Below are 13418 nucleotides of genomic sequence, written 5' to 3'. Positions count from 1 at the left end.
CGCGGGGCGTGGCCATTCTGATCCATCGTAGAGTCCCCTTTACTCATAGACGCACATGGCTGGATGCGCAGGGCAGGTATGTGTTTGTGCAGGGTGAGATTGGAGGTGAGGTGGTAATCATTGGTAGTGTGTATGCGCCGCCTCCACTGCAATGGGCCCTAGTGGAGAAGCTGATGTCTCTATGGGTGGATATGCCTACAGCTTTATCTATTGTGGGGGGGGACTGGCATGACGTCATGGATGTATCGTGGGACAGATGGTGGGGCGCTGCAGGCGAAGTGGCGGGGAGGGAGGGGCAGGTGTCTCGGCTGAAAGCAATGGTCATGGGGTTGGAATGGATTGACTCCTGGAGGTACAAACAAGGGGCGCATAGGGAATTCACATACTTTTCCTCAGCGCGAGACTCGTTCTCGCGTCTAGAGTACATCTTCCTTCCGCGGGCAATGGCCAACAGGCTCATGTCAGCAGGGATCTTACCACAGGCACTATCGGATCATTCTCCGATCTCTGTCGTGATCGACACTGGGCGCACCAGGCAGCCTTTCCGGTGGCGCCTGTCGCCTTGGCAGTTAATGCAACCCTCCTATCGCGCCCACATTACTTGCGAACTTGCGCACTTCCTGTCCACCAATGTGGGCTCAGTGGCGTCCCCGGCAGTAGTGTGGGAGGCCATGAAGCCCACTTTGCGGGGTATTGATATCTCGTGGTGCTCAGCGGCGCGGAAAGAAAAGCGTAGGGACCTAGTGCGGCGGGAGGCGGAATTGGAAGACCTAGAGCGCAGGGGTCGGGGGGAGGACGGCGGATGGGAGAGGCATCAGCTAGTGTTGGTGCAACAGCAATATACATCGGTACTGTTGGATGAGGCCTGCCAGGCTTGGCTAGCCACGCGAAGCCGCATATATCAATGGGGCGACAAATCTTGCAAAATGCTTCATCGCCTGTGTCAGGGCATCATGCACACGCAGCCACTGTCCCAGATAGTTGCCCCGGATGGGGAGCCGCTGTTGGAGCACGGTGCGATAGCGGGTAGCTTCGCCTCCTACTACGAGACCCTGTATGCGCCCCGGGAGTGCCTGGATGCCGAAATGGTGCAGCCATTCATAGATGATCTTCCACCGAGTACCCTCTCGGATGAGGTTCGCAATGCACTAGACCGACCACTGACAGACGACGAGCTGGCCACAGCCCTGGGCGAACTGAACGCGGGCAAGGCGGCGGGTCCGAACGGGTTTCCGAGCGAATTTTTTAGACAATATGCGACGCAGTTGACACCCCACTTCCGGCTGGTCATCGAAGATTCACGTGAGAAGGGTACGCGGCCTCCGGACTGGAGACATGCGGAGGTAGTAGTTTTTTTTAAGCCAGGACGCCCCCCGGAGAGACACTAGTCCTACCGACCTATCTCGCTGCTTAATACCAAGGCCAAGATACTAGCGAAGGCCCTCGCTAATAGACTAAAGCCCCATATCACGGACCTGGTCCACCCGGACCAAGCCGGCTTTATGCCTCAGCGAGCCACTCGGCATAATTTCAGGCGAGCTCAAGTTGCGATTTCAGCCTGGCGGGGTCTGGGAGAATGGGCTGCGCTGCTGCTGGCGGACATGGATTGGGCGTTCGACTGCCTGAGCTGGACGTATTTATTTGCCCTCCTGGACCGCTTAAACCTGGGCCCCCGATTCTTGGCATATATACGGCTCCTTTACACGGACCTGACGGCAGTGTTGCGCGTGGGCAGTGGGATCTCCCGTTCTTTTGCTATCCAGCGGGGGACTAGGCAGGGGTGCCCCCTCTCCCTGTACCTCTTTGCCCTCGCAATGGAACCCCTTGCGGCATGGGTGCGGATTGATGCCCAATTGAGGGGTTTTCAGTGGTCGACTGGTGTGGCGGATAGGATAGCCCTATATGCCGACGACGTGCTATTTTTTCTCACCGACTTGAATCGTTCGGGGCCTCGCATTCTGCAGATCTTACAAATCTTTGGAGAGACCTTGGGTCTCTACATGAACCCCGGGAAGTCCACCCTCTGAACTCTAGGGGGCCTGCAACCAATTGGTGAGTGGGCCGACGGGATTCAGGTGGCCGTAGATGGAGTGAAATATCTGGGGGTATACCTCACGGAGGATGCGCCCACAGCCCTGGAGCGTAATATTACTCCAGTATGGGAACGCACACGGGAAGATCTTAAGGCATGGGCCAGGATGCCGCTCTCCATTCAGGGCAGATCTGCCATTTTTAAGATGGTCGCGCTTCTGCGCTTACTGTATCAATTACAGAATCATCCGGCGTTGGTTCCACAATCTTGGTTCCGGCGCCTGAACGCGGCATTGAGTGGCTTTCTGTGGGAGGGGGGCGCAGTGCTTTCGCTCCACATATACAGGAGGCCTTGCCACATCGGACGTTCTGTCATATTATCAGGCATCCCACCTCCTAGTACTGAACGATTGGTGGTACGCGGACAGGGGAGATCCTGCTTATGCGGTGGAGCGAACCCTAATGGGCTCTGCCTCCCTACACACGCTTCTATACTCGGCATCTCTTCAGAGATCCCTACCATCCGTCACGCAGGTGGTCTTTCAGATCTGGCATCAGGCCCTGCGTAGGGTGGGCTGGTGGAATGTCCTAACCCGAGAGCCCCCATTGTAGCAGAATGGAAGATTACCTCAGCTAACAGCCCTAGTGGGCTTCCGGAGTTGGGACGCGATAGGCATCTCCACCTTGGGCGATGTCATGTCTGGGGGTGTGCTCAAGTCCTATGCCACGCTGCGGGAGGAGTTCGAAATGCCACACACCCAATTTTACAAATACCTCCAATTCCGACATGGTCTGACCCCGTATCTTCAGGGAGTGGAAGACTTACCAGAATTTAGTCCTATCGAGGCCAAAGTCTTCATGGGAGAACTGCCAGACAAAAAGATATCCCGCATATATCAAACCCTAGTACGCCACAGCGCCTCAGACCTTGCCCATCTCAGGACCCAGTGGGAGCGGGATGTTGGGGTGCTAGACGAGGAGGATTAGGTGGAGGCACTGGAGGGGCCCAGGGGAGCGGCCATTTCCACGCGCTTGCGACTGATACAATTCAGGTACCTTCATCGTACGTACTACACTAAATAGCGCTTGTGGAGAGCGGGATTGATTGCATCCCCGAATTGTCTTAGGTGCAGCACAGAGGTGGGGACGCTGCTGCACACAGTGTGGGACTGCAGGGTTCTCCAGCGGTTCTGGGATAGAGTGTTTTGTTGTTTGAATGAGGTCCTGGCCTGGGAACTGCAGAAAGACCATAAACTAGCTCTTCTTCACGTGCTGGCTGGAATGGGGGGCAACCGGTATAAGCGCCATTTACTACTGTTGGGGCTGACCTTGGCCAAAAGGGACATTGCAAGATCTTGGAAGGCGCCCCGTGACCCTTCCCTCATAGCTTGGCAGAATGGAATGGACATTTGTATGGGCCTGGAACAGCCAGTATATGTAGCAAGGGGGTGCCCGCTCAAGCATTACAGAATATGGAAGCAGTGGGCGAACTATCGGGGCCTGGGCCTGGACCCGCCCCCAGAGGAAGATGTCTTACAGCTCACCTAACAGCCAGATAGCCTGTGATATGGGCGGACATTGTAGCACGATTAGCACGGCACGGACGGAGTAGGCAGCGGCGCGTGCGGGAGGAAGGGGGAGTTGAGGGTAGGTGGGGAAGGGAGGGGGTTTGTGCAACAATGCATTTCTTTGTTTTTTAATTCAACTGCTTAATTGCCAATGAAAATGCTTGCATGCCAATGTCCTTGATAACTTGTTCTAGTGATTGTCTCTGGATGTCAGAGAATTACTTGATATGTTCCTACCATGCAATCAATAAAATCTGTTTTAAAAAAAAAAAAGCAATCACAGACATTGTGGTCTGCTGACCTCAGCAGCGCACCATCTTTGTGATGGCTTCAATTCCTTTTTTTTTTTTTTCATAATTTTTTTTTATTTCCAGTTGGTATAAGACAATAATACATACTAAACTGGGAAAAACAAATGTTACATGTTGTAATTAGTAAACTTGATTTGACGTACATCTTACATTGGAGTTAGAATTTGTTTTTACATAAGAATAAAGTAAAAAACCACTGCCCAAAATATTTTACCGCCTAAATCCAATATAATCCAGATGTTAATAGACGGATAGAAAGGTTAGTATAGGCCGACAGAGTGTAAAGTAAAACAAAAAAAACAAACAAAAAAAAAAATTTCTATTCAAACAGTAATTTTCCCTTTCTCGAAGCCTGATAATTCCTTTGATTACAATCATACCAGATCCCCCCAAATTTTCTCAAATTTCTTTAATGAGCGTATACCTCTTAGTTCCGCTAGATTCTTCTCCATTGTTTTCATTTCTGTAACTAAACACCACCATTCTATAGCATTTGGTGCATTGCTGGTAATCCAGGCCCTTGCCAAGATTAGTCTAGCGCATGCAATTAATATCGCTGCCAATAATGAGCGTGGAGGTTTTATTAAATGTACACCAAGTAGCACCATAGGCGCCGTTATAGAGGAGTTTAGGATATTTTTTGTATTTAGGATTTTTCCCACCTCCTCCCAATATTTCCCGAGCATTGGGCATGAGAAAAGCATGTGTGTTAGGTCCGCCGCGTAGGCCGCACATTTCGGACACTTGGTCTTATCACCTTGGATGTTACTGCTGGACCATTTAGAATTTTTTTCTGGCGTATAATAGAGTAGATAGGTAGTTCTATATTGTTGAAGTCTGAGACTGGACGATCGAACAGAGTTGTGTATATTAGTATAAGATTAGATTTTTTGTTTCCCTGTAATGCTTATCCCAAGTTTCAGGTTCCATTTATTGGCAATTGACTCTCTATCGTCGGAACTAAAGCTTACAAAGCATTTATAAGCCAAACTAATAATTGCCTTCTCTTTCCTAGAATTAACGCAGTCCCATATGCCCCCGCTAGATACGCTATTGATTTTATTTTTGCGCACCAAGAAGTCGTGTATTTGTATGTATTTAAATCTATGTATTTCCGACAAACCATATAGACACTTAAGGGTGGAGAAATCTAACATACCTAAAGAATTATACAGATCGCCAAGACATGTTATGCCTTTCAGTTGCCATCCACGTGTTAAACCATCCCTAAATATGTCCGGCAGCCCTGGGTTATCCCATAGTTTAAGCTGGGAATGGTAGATAGTAGTTTTACAATAAGTGAGAATGTCTTTCCAGACTCTAATTATGTCTCGCGCCGTCTTAAATTTAACTCGTTTGTAGTAATTTGGGTCGGTTATGCGATATAGGAATTGGTTCGAGTCATTCTTTAACAATAAATGGTGGTAATAAAGTGTGTCGTCATTATTTAATAATGAGCGTAGCCGTCTGATGAATGAAGCCCAGAAATATAATTTTAGGTCTGGGACGTTAAGACCGCCTAGGTCAGTCTGATTTTTCAATAATTTTAATGACCTAGCTTTCTTGTATCCCCAAATAATGTTTCCAAACATACTATCTAGTTGCTTAAAAAAAAGCCTATTCAGTGCCAAAGGGATTGACCTAAACAGATATAAGTATTTGGGTATAATTTTCAATTTGATCAGGTTTATTCTGCCTATTAAGTTTAAAGGGAGTCGATGCAATTTTTTTAGAGTCGCAGTGGTTGTTTTAATCAGCTCGTTATAATTGATGTTGTTGATTTCTTTAACATTTGATATGATTTTGACTCCAAGATAAGTCGCGACCTTGCAGATTTCAGGGACTGGTGTCGGAGGTTTAAAATTAGTTATTATTTGAGTTTTATGTGTATTTAATTTGTATCCTGATACTTTGCCGAAATTAAGTGCTTCGAGATTAATGGCTTTTAAAGTCTCGATTATTTCAGAGGAATAAATGGCAATGTCATCTGCGTATGCAGTCATTTTTAGAATATGCGGACCAGTCAAGAATGGAGTTATTTTAGGTTGGGCATCCAGAGCTTTTAAAAAAGGTTCAAGTGATAGAGCAAATAATAATGGAGACAGGGGACACCCTTGACGAGTGCCCCTCAGAATTGGAAAGCATGGCGAAATAAGCCCTCCATAGCTAATATGTGCTGTTGGTTTGTCGTATAGCGCCTAAACTCCATTTAGAAATTGCCCTTCAAAACCCATCAATCCCAGTGTCTGCCAGAGATAGCCCCATCCCACCCAATCGAATGCCTTTTTGGCGTCGAGCATAATCATAGCCAGTGGGGTATTTTCTACCTCTGCTATATCAAATGCTGTAATTGCGGTGTTAACATGTGTTGACGTGTCCCTCCCTGTTATGAACCCATGTTGTTGTTTATTTATAATTCTCGGCATTAATGGAGCAAGTCTATTGGCCAAGCACTTTGCATAAATTTTAGCATCTGTATTGATCAAAGATATGGGTCTGTATGACCCCATCTCTTCTTTGGGTTTTCCCTTTTTGTGAAAAAATATTATTTTAGCTTTGTTCCAGGAGTTAGGGGCCAATCCTGTTATCCCAATGTGTAATATGATTTCTAAAAGAAGAGGTGTTAGTTCATCTGAGCATACTTTATAAATTTCTAATAGAATAGTGTCTTCCCCTGTGGCTTTCCCTGAGGGCAGTGATGATATAGCTAATTTAAGTTCATTTTTAGTTATCCCAGTTGCAAAGGAAGCGCTTTCTGCCGCCATTAGCTGATTAGTATGATTCTCCCTTAGATATTCATTGATTGAAAGACTATTCGGCATGTGTTCAGGAGTATAAAGAGATTCGTAGTATTTGGTAAATTGTTGGACGATATGGATTGGTTGAGTGTATTTCTTATTATCAAGACCTGTTATTTGAGTAATCGTGGAGTCTGCCCTATCTTCTGCGACCTTAAATGCTAAAATTCTGCCTATTTTATCTCCACCCTCATAATTGATGAATTTATATTTATGTATCTGAGCACTATTTTTTTTGAGTACTTTCTCTTTAGTCTTACATTTTAGTCGACTAAGCTGTGCGCAGATCTCCAACGTGGGTAAATTATCTCGCAAAGCCAGAGCCAATCGCATCTCTTCACCTGCGATATCAGTCATCAGGGCCTCATCGTTCTTACGTCTTTCAGAGTTTTGTTTCAAGATGTAAGATTGCGTAAGCCCCCGGATGCTTGCTTTACATGCATCCCACACTGTTAGACACGATGCAGTATTTCTGTTAAAATCTATAAATTTGACTAAATGATGTTTTAACTGTGAAATGTAGATCTGGTCTGATATTAATTTCCTGGGAATCGTGAAAGGTCTAGGGGGTTTACGAGCCAAAGTGATAGTGATATCTGCCATAATGGATTATGATCAGAAGTTATACGAGGCAAGATTACTATTGATGCAGAGCTCAGCATAATATCTGATACAAAAGCCATATCCAGGCGAGTGCATATCTTGTGTGGCGCTGAATAATATGTATAGCCAGGAGCGTCTAGATATAAGCACCTCCCCACATCTTTAAGACCATGCATCTTACATAAGTCTTGAAATGAAGCTCTGGTTCTAGACATACGTTTGTTATTGCAAGGTCGAGTAGTATCTCTTTGGCAATTCATAATGCAATTAAAATCTCCCATAATGATTAATTCCCCTTCCCAATCTAGCAAGGCTGTATTTAGCTGATCAAATACCTTAGGTTCGTCTTTGTTAGGACCATATATCACACATATCACGAATTTCTTATCATCAATGATTAATTGAGCAATTGCCCACCTACCCCTTTTATCGTGTATTGTTTTAATTGTTTCAGTTTTTAATCTCTTATCCTTTAGAATTGCCACCCCCCTTATTGGTGAGTCTACAGCTGAGCTAACTACGATCTCCATACCTAGTTGGTTCAACAATTTTTTGTCTTTGTTTACGATGTGTGTTTCTGACAAAAAAGCTAGATGAGGGTTGTAGAGTTGTAGCTCCTCTGCGACTAAGCGTCTTTTGCGTTTGTTGTTCAAACCTGAGACGTTCCATGCCAGACATTTAATGTTATGCATTCCAAATTAAAACATGGCGGCCGTAGTCAATATTGTTCTCAGCACATCTATCTAATCTTCTGTATCGTTTCTTCCTAAGCTCTTCAAAAACCAAGGTTTCCCCTCCAAAAACAGATTTTAGAGCATGTCTTTCTACCAAACAGGAAATATTTTTAACTTTTACCCCCCCCCGCTCCCTCCCCCCACTGCGGAGACCCCCTCCACCCCCCCCCCCTCACTAACTGCAGCCGTTGGAGTGGCAGCTCTGGCGGCAGAGAGACCAAGGAGGGCCTACCCATCCCCCCTGGAGTAGCAGTGTCTGACGCTACAGCTGGTTGCGCATTTATACAAAGAGAAGAAAAAGAGAAGAAGGGGGAGTAGAGCACACACAAAATGTCCTTCTTTTTACCTCTTTTTACCTTTTTTTTTCTCTTCCCCCCCCCCCCCTTTCGGCTCCCGTCCCCACCCTCAAAATTTTGAGCCTTTGCTGAAAAACTAACGAAAAACTAATCAATGATAAACCTCAAAGCCACCTCAAACCCCCCAAAACCGGTGACGATCTAGTAAGCCAAATCAAAGTCCTGGTTTCCAATTCTTTCTATCTGACATATTAGTAAGATATCATTAAGTCCCCATCACTCGTAAATTTTAGAGAGGTTGAGTAGTTTCTGCCTTAATTCTAGCTTCAATCTCTGTCACCATCCTTATTCTTGGTGATACTAGATAGAAATGCCTGTGCTTCTTGAACATCACCAAAGAAATATGTACGCCCATTTTTCACAACTTTAAGTTTCGCTGGTTCTTGCAGGTAGGCTTGTCCCCCCAGTTTGTTAATTGGATCGATCAATTTTCTTAGCTCCCATCTTTTGTCCATCGTCAACTTGCTGAGGTCAGAGCGGGTAAAGAGGGAGATATTGCCAAAAGTGACTGGAGTGTTCGGTCTCGCTTTTTGCCATACGGCTTGACGAAGCAAGTAATTGCCGAAGTATATTAAAAATGGGCGCGGGAACTTGCTGTCTTGCCTTTTTAACCCTAATGGTAGTCGGTGTGCCCTTTGAATTTGAGAATCCCAATCCCAGTCAGAGCGTTCTGGAAAGGCTTGGGATAGCAATTTACCCAAAAATGCCCTTGGGTCAGCCCCCTCTGACCCCTCCGGAATACCAAATAGCTTGAGGTTAGATCTCCTTTGCCGATTTTCCAAGTCTTCAACTTTTCCCTGTAATAGGGCTATTTGGGAATCATGTTGCTCCACCTTGGAGCCAGTCTTTGTTGCTTCCTCCTCCATAGCCACTGTGCGTTCCTGAAGTTCTGCTATATCTTGTGTGACCCCCTTGAAATTGGACGTGAGATCTGAGATGGATGTTTGCAGTCTCACATTATCGTTTTTCAGTTGCTGATAATGCTCCAGCGCTTCTCCCCGCTGACTGATCAGGAGGTTTAGTATCACGTCCAGTTGAGAGTGATCAGTATTCCCGTTCCCCTCTGTTAACTTTTGTGTCTCTTTGGTCGCTCTATTTATTTTTGTATTAATCAGCGGGTTAGGGGCAGCTTCCAATACCTGATGGTTGTTTTCCCTTTCAGTTTGTTCCAAGGAGGTACTTCTGGAGATAGGCGGGTTAGATAGCTCGGCTGTTGAGACCTGTACAACCTCATTATCTATAGGGCTACCTCCTGAGAGCCTTAATGTGAGATTCTTAACCAGCCCCTTGGCTTCAATCCATTTCCTTAGGGGGCTTTTGTCAATGGTCAATTTTTTGTTCGTTAGGGATGCCACATTTGCAAGACGCGTCATGTTAGATGATTGTATCCCCCCTCTTTTGTAGCAGGACTTAGCTTTGCCTCTCAGCCTCCATGCAGACCGTCTCATTGTATAATTAACTGTTGTCTTGTCCAGCTCTTCATCTGCCTCAGTGTCATAATCCACAAAGGAGGATTGTTCTTCCCCCAGCTCCAAAGAAGAGTCATCCGTGGGGAGTCCATCTTGCTTGATGTTTACATCAGTTAAGGTTACTAGCATCGTGTTTGTATTTACGATTAGATGTGGTTCCACTTCTAATATTTCTGCTGTGTTGTCTCCACTATTCCCGCTTAGCGCTTCAGGACCTTCTTGGGTCTCATTGCCCTCAGATGATATAATATCACAGTTAGCTGGTAAGTTTGAAAGATCTCCCATCACTGGGCTTGTTAGAGCTGCTGCTGGGGTAATAGCCACAACTTTTTTTTAAACTCCTGGTGACTTTAGTCCAGCCTGTATTTCTGGCTCTGCCCTTAGCTCAGACTGAACATCTTGTAATGCATCTACGTGAGAAGAGGCTAGTGCGTTCCCACCTGCCACCCCGGGTTTGGAACTAGCAGTTACATTTTTCTGAACAAATGTTTTTGGAATAGTCCCGCAATTAGAAAGCACAGGAGGGCGCAGAATTGGCTTACCTGCCACCTTCCTATCGTTCCCCTTCAGAGCAGTGGTGGTAACAGAAGGCATTCCAGTTGAATCTCCAACAGGACACTGTATGGCAACCCGAGCAGGAGGAGCAGGGGCAGCCTCTTTGTTTCCTTGAGGCACTTTCACCGCCATCATCGCTGTCGCTGTCGCCGTGGTCGCCGTGGACACCATGACTGTAGCTGTAGCTATGCCTGTTGTGTCTGCTACAGTTGTAACTGTGGCTGCGGTTGCATTTAAGGTATTGAGCATTAAAGCAGCCGAGTTAGCCGAGTGTGCAGAGATAGCTGGTGCTTCGGACCCCCATGAGGTACTTGAGGCTATAGATGTAGGGGTAGTGGCTGCAGCTGCATTAGCTGAGTTTTTAGTGTTACGTGTAGAGCGCGGCGGATTTTTAGGCGACATAGCCCTTTGGAGATTAGTCGCTACTTCTCTTGCCCCTGTTACGGCTGATAGCCCAAACCAATCAAGCCTGGATCTAACGACCCAGTTTCCGAGAGCTCGCCGAAGCACCAGCGATAGCCCCGAGAACCACGGCATCAGCTGTATCTTGGTGTTTCAGCAGCACTTGACGTGGCGTGGTGGGTGGTGGAAAATGAAAAGTTTTTCTAGTCAGAGTTTCCACTAAGAACCAAGAAACCCCATAAGCGCATAAGGGCAGCTCCTCCAGTCAGGTCGGAAAAGCAAAAGTCTATTTGACTCTGTTTAACCCCCTTACCACCAGTTCAACTCTGAGATGGCTTCAATTCCTAATGGGTTGCAGATTGCGACCTACCTCATTAATATTCATGAGGTAAGTAACATTGTGACCCATTACGATCAATAATTTGCAAAACGAACTATTAACTCTGGTTGCAAAAACTTTGGTCGCAAATTACGATAAGTATTTGCGACCAGTTGTATCTACATCTAGCCCCAGGTTCATAGAGACTATGATCCTATTCGGGAACTCCCCAATTGGCGAGTGATGGAAATGCGGAGAGTCCCACCCATCCTTTTATTTGGCTCCACAGGGTGAAGGATCATTATCGCCATACAGCTTAATGTTAAAATCGCCTGCCCATACTATAAGCATCTCCCTCTTGTAACTCCACATAAAGGCTTCTAGAGCAGTCTCCACACCCTCAATTACACCTGTCACTCTTGCGTTGAATACATTATTTCACAAATTAATCAAAATCACATCAAATGATTATTAGATCTGTAATAAATCTGGAAATGAGATGAAAGACTAATATTTCTAGATGAGATGCCTTAAAGCGTAACAGAAAATTAAATAGCTAGGCCCCCTCTTGGCTGACCTGAGCTAGACGGGAAGCAGAGCTGCAAATGGAATGGTAACTATCAACATTATAGTCATCTAGGGACCATGTTTCCTGCAGTAATATAATATCTGCTTTCCCTGTTTCAGAGATCCTATCTGGATTTATTAGCTTGTTCTGAAGACCATCAAAATTCCATTATAGGCGCCTTAACCCACACCTTTGTGCCCCAGAACTACCATAGCTACCAAGGTTGGGCATAGAAACCTCTGAGACCATAAAGAAACCAATCTCCTAGGGCCCCTCCTGACTCACAGACACATGAACCCCACCCAATTACGTCCAATTGATTTCCCAGCTCCTTCGACCCATCCGCCATGCCACCCACTTCAAAAATAAATCACATCATATGAAAAGATAAATATAAATTTACTATTTTGTTCATACATTTTTTAAGCCATTTGTAGTCAATTATTGCATTTTTTTGTCCTTTTATGGACATCTCTCTCTTTTTCTAGATTCACCAGACTGTCTCAAGTGCCCAGATGACCAATGGTCTAGTGTGGAACATGATTACTGCATCTCCAAAACTATTGAGTTTCTTTCCTTCCATGAAGCCTTGGGTTATATCTTGGTTGCTGTGGCAACAGCTAGTGCCTTAGTTCCAATTGTGATCCTTGCTGTCTTCTTCAAACATCGAGAGACTCCAATAGTTAAAGCCAACAATCGAACACTAAGCTGCCTTCTTCTTGTGGCCTTGACACTCTGCCTTCTAAGCACATTCCTCTTCCTAGGACAACCCACAGACATCACATGTATGCTCCGGCAGGTTACTTTCAGCATCCTCTTTGTCACGTGTGTGTCCTGCTTATTGGCAAAGACGGTCTTGGTGCTGATGGCATTTGGAGCCACTTATCCAAATACCACCCTCAGAAGTGGTTTTGGCCCTAAAGTACCAGCCATGATAGTTTTTACTTGTACACTTGTGCAGACTCTGATATGTGTTGTCTGGTTGGCCTCATCCCCACCTCACGCTCAACGTAATATGAAGTCTTTGATTGGGAAGGTGGTGATTGAGTGCAATGAAGGCTCCCCCCAAGCCTTTTGGTGTGTTCTGGGATTCATGGGACTCTTGGCTCTTGCTTGTTTTCTGGTTGCATTTCAAGCTAGAAAGTTGCCTGACAGCTTCAACGAGGCTCAGTTCATCACATTCAGCATGGTCACCTTCATAACTGTTTGGACACTGTTCCTGCCAGCATACCAGAACACCAAAGGGAAGTACATGGTTGCCGTGGAGGTCTTCACCATTATCTCTTCCTCGATGGGTATTGTAGTTTGCATATTTCTTCCCAAGTGTTACATCATTTTGGTCCGACCTGATTTGAACATCCGAAATCAAATGAAGCGTAAGCTAAGTCATTGAGGTCTTAGAACTAAAGACATCCAGTCATGGACTGAAGAAACAAATTGGTGATGGATGGACAAGTTCAGCAAGAGACTTTTTTTCTATAATCTCTTTTGATGTTGTGCATGATGCTTTTAACATGTTTCTTATCTTTCTGTTCTGAAATTCCTAAACATTGAAAATCTAAATGATTACATAAATTAATTGTAACATGATTTATTTGCTCTTTGACTGATTGAAGTATCTTCCCCTACCTACCAAACTTGACCTTTCTTAGAATTGCATCTTGTATTTTAGAAATATATTTATGAAAATGTGATTTAAGTTGA

The 13418-nt window shown here is 45.4% G+C and overlaps 1 protein-coding gene across 1 annotated transcript in view; it reads left to right on the top strand.

Moving 5' to 3' along the window:
* LOC147678073 (vomeronasal type-2 receptor 26-like) overlaps nt 1–13107 on the top strand; it is a 124307-nt gene extending 111200 nt beyond the window's left edge. Inside the window, exon 4 of the mRNA XM_086945619.1 lies at nt 12203–13107. Within this exon, the coding sequence (XP_086801745.1) occupies nt 12203–13107 (905 nt within the window). The remainder of the gene's footprint in view (nt 1–12202) is intronic.
* The last annotated feature ends 311 nt before the right edge of the window (nt 13108–13418 follow it).

This window comes from Lissotriton vulgaris, chromosome 12 (assembly GCF_964263255.1).
Source record: "Lissotriton vulgaris chromosome 12, aLisVul1.2, whole genome shotgun sequence".
In the NCBI taxonomy this organism is placed as follows: domain Eukaryota; kingdom Metazoa; phylum Chordata; class Amphibia; order Caudata; family Salamandridae; genus Lissotriton; species Lissotriton vulgaris.
The sequence above is the reverse complement of the archived record's forward strand: the minus strand, read 5'-3'. Positions and strand labels throughout refer to the sequence as shown.